At 43.0% G+C, this 2008-nt stretch overlaps 1 protein-coding gene across 1 annotated transcript; it reads left to right on the top strand.

The window, feature by feature from the left end:
• Nucleotides 1–924: 924 nt before the first annotated feature.
• TEOVI_000670700 (RNA-binding protein, putative) lies at nucleotides 925–1569 on the top strand (the record flags this gene model as incomplete). Its single annotated transcript, XM_067223235.1, has 1 exon — nucleotides 925–1569. The coding sequence occupies one exon, from the start codon at nucleotides 925–927 to the stop codon at nucleotides 1567–1569; it is 645 nt and encodes a 214-aa protein (XP_067079336.1).
• Nucleotides 1570–2008: the final 439 nt, after the last annotated feature.

Below are 2008 nucleotides of genomic sequence, written 5' to 3'. Positions count from 1 at the left end.
GTGGTATGAAAGAGAGTTAATTCTTTTTTTTTGGGTTTTTTTTGTTGCGTTTCCTCACTTTTTTCTTTGCTTGTTGTTTGGTCTACAGCACCACCAAACTTCCTCCGTTTTTTATATATTTTTTTTCCTCGTAGAAACTCGCTAATGCGATATATAAACAACTCAAAGCCAGAAGAAAGGCAGTGTGGAAAACACTGTAAAGGTAAAAGTAAAAAATGGCAAACAAATAAATAGAATTTAAAATAACAAAAAAAATTACTACAAACAGAAAGTTCATTTGATACACCGACGCAAACCCCCTTTATTCCCTTTCCTCTTTGTTTGTTTATGCACACGGAAATAAAATGAAAAAAGAAAAAAAATACCGGCAATTCATCCTCCAAGAGAGAAAAAAAAAAAGAAAGAAAGAAAAAAAAAAGGAAATGATACACAACTGATATCGCGTCTGTTAGTTTAAACAACAAAAAGGACTTGTGTGACGGAAAGAACAGAAAATTAAGGCGCTTCACAAACAAAATGGGGGGGGAGAGAGGGGGAAAGGCATTGGAAAAATTGTAACCCGTTTTTATCTTTCCACTCATTTCTCTCCTCGTTCTTTGAGAGCTTCTCCGCACGTAGTGCTTGCTCTTTTTTTTTGTTTTTATTTTTTTGTCAGCATTTTTATAGATTCTTTCCAACGTTGCACCAACAAATTTTCACCCGCAGCTGCTTTCGCTTTCTTTGGATTGCCTCCCCCTCTTTTTTTAAAAAAAATCTGGGTATTTATTTATATTTATTTGCTTGTTCATCCCTGTTTGTTTGTTGTTGCCAATTAAGAGGCGGACACACACAAAAAAAAGAAAACACGTGTGCATATATTTATACAAATATATTTGTATTTATATACACAAGGCAAAAGCCGAATCGCACGCCTCACCATTGAGTATGGCATCAGACCCGTCGGATGGAGACAACGTACTGTTCAACACGGAAGTTGATCCGGAGCTTGAGCTGCAAGAAATGCAGCGCCAAGTAAATGACCTTCAGGAGGACCTTCGGTTGAAAACGCTGCAGGAAACGGCAGCCCAAGATGAGGGGCAGCGTAAGACTACCGGCGTTGTGGCGTCGAAAAACACGTCGGTTTTTGTGGGCGGGATGGACCCGCGCACGACGGAGAGTGATCTTCGCGTCTTTTTTAGTGCATGCGGGACCATTAAGCGTCTCACGATGTTGCGCGACAAATTCACCGGTCAGCAAAAGGGCACAGCGTATATTGAGTTTGAAACTGTGGAGCAAGCTGCTGCTGCTATTGTGAAGAATGGACAATCCCTCCATGGAAAACCTCTGACGGTGGCGATGAAACGTGACAATATTCCGGCTTTTCAACGCGGTAGAGGTGGAGGAGCTGGTGGTGGTTTCCCTCGAGGTGGTTTCCGAGGCGGTGGAGCCAACGCCATGCAACAACAAATGGCCATGGCAGCCACAATGATGGCAACGATGATGGGAGGCCCCGCTGGCATGAACTTTAGTCCGTACCGCGGTGGTGTGCGTGGCCGAGGTCGAGGCAGGGGACGCGGTGGGCCATATTGAAAACAAAAGGCGAAGATACGAAATGGCGGCCGAAGGGAGTAATCAAAAGCAAAGTTATCAAAGGAGGGGAAACAATCTAAATAAAACGAAAGCAGAACAAAACATACGTATTTGCGAAGGACCGCTTCCTCACTTTTTTACGCCGTCTTTGAAACATTGGCGATGTATTTTACGTTGTGGAAGTGAGTCGTGCACCCTCAGGACCAGTCCCACACTTTTTTGTCTTATGTTGTTGTTGTTGTTGAAGGGGAGGAAAACAGTAACCGGAAATGCGTACTGCAGAAGACTTTCCAACATTCTGTTTTGTTAGTTCTACATGTTGCGCGCTGGTTTGAGTTTCTCTTCTCCTTAGAGGCCCACGCACAGTCGCTCGCATAAACGATGTTTTGACTTCCTCAAAAAGGGAATTACACTTTGGTTATAACCAGGTGTCGAAAGA

Source organism: Trypanosoma equiperdum (assembly GCF_001457755.1).
Source record: "Trypanosoma equiperdum strain OVI genome assembly, contig: ctg_1806, whole genome shotgun sequence".
Taxonomy (NCBI): domain Eukaryota; phylum Euglenozoa; class Kinetoplastea; order Trypanosomatida; family Trypanosomatidae; genus Trypanosoma; species Trypanosoma equiperdum.
The sequence above is the reverse complement of the archived record's forward strand: the minus strand, read 5'-3'. Positions and strand labels throughout refer to the sequence as shown.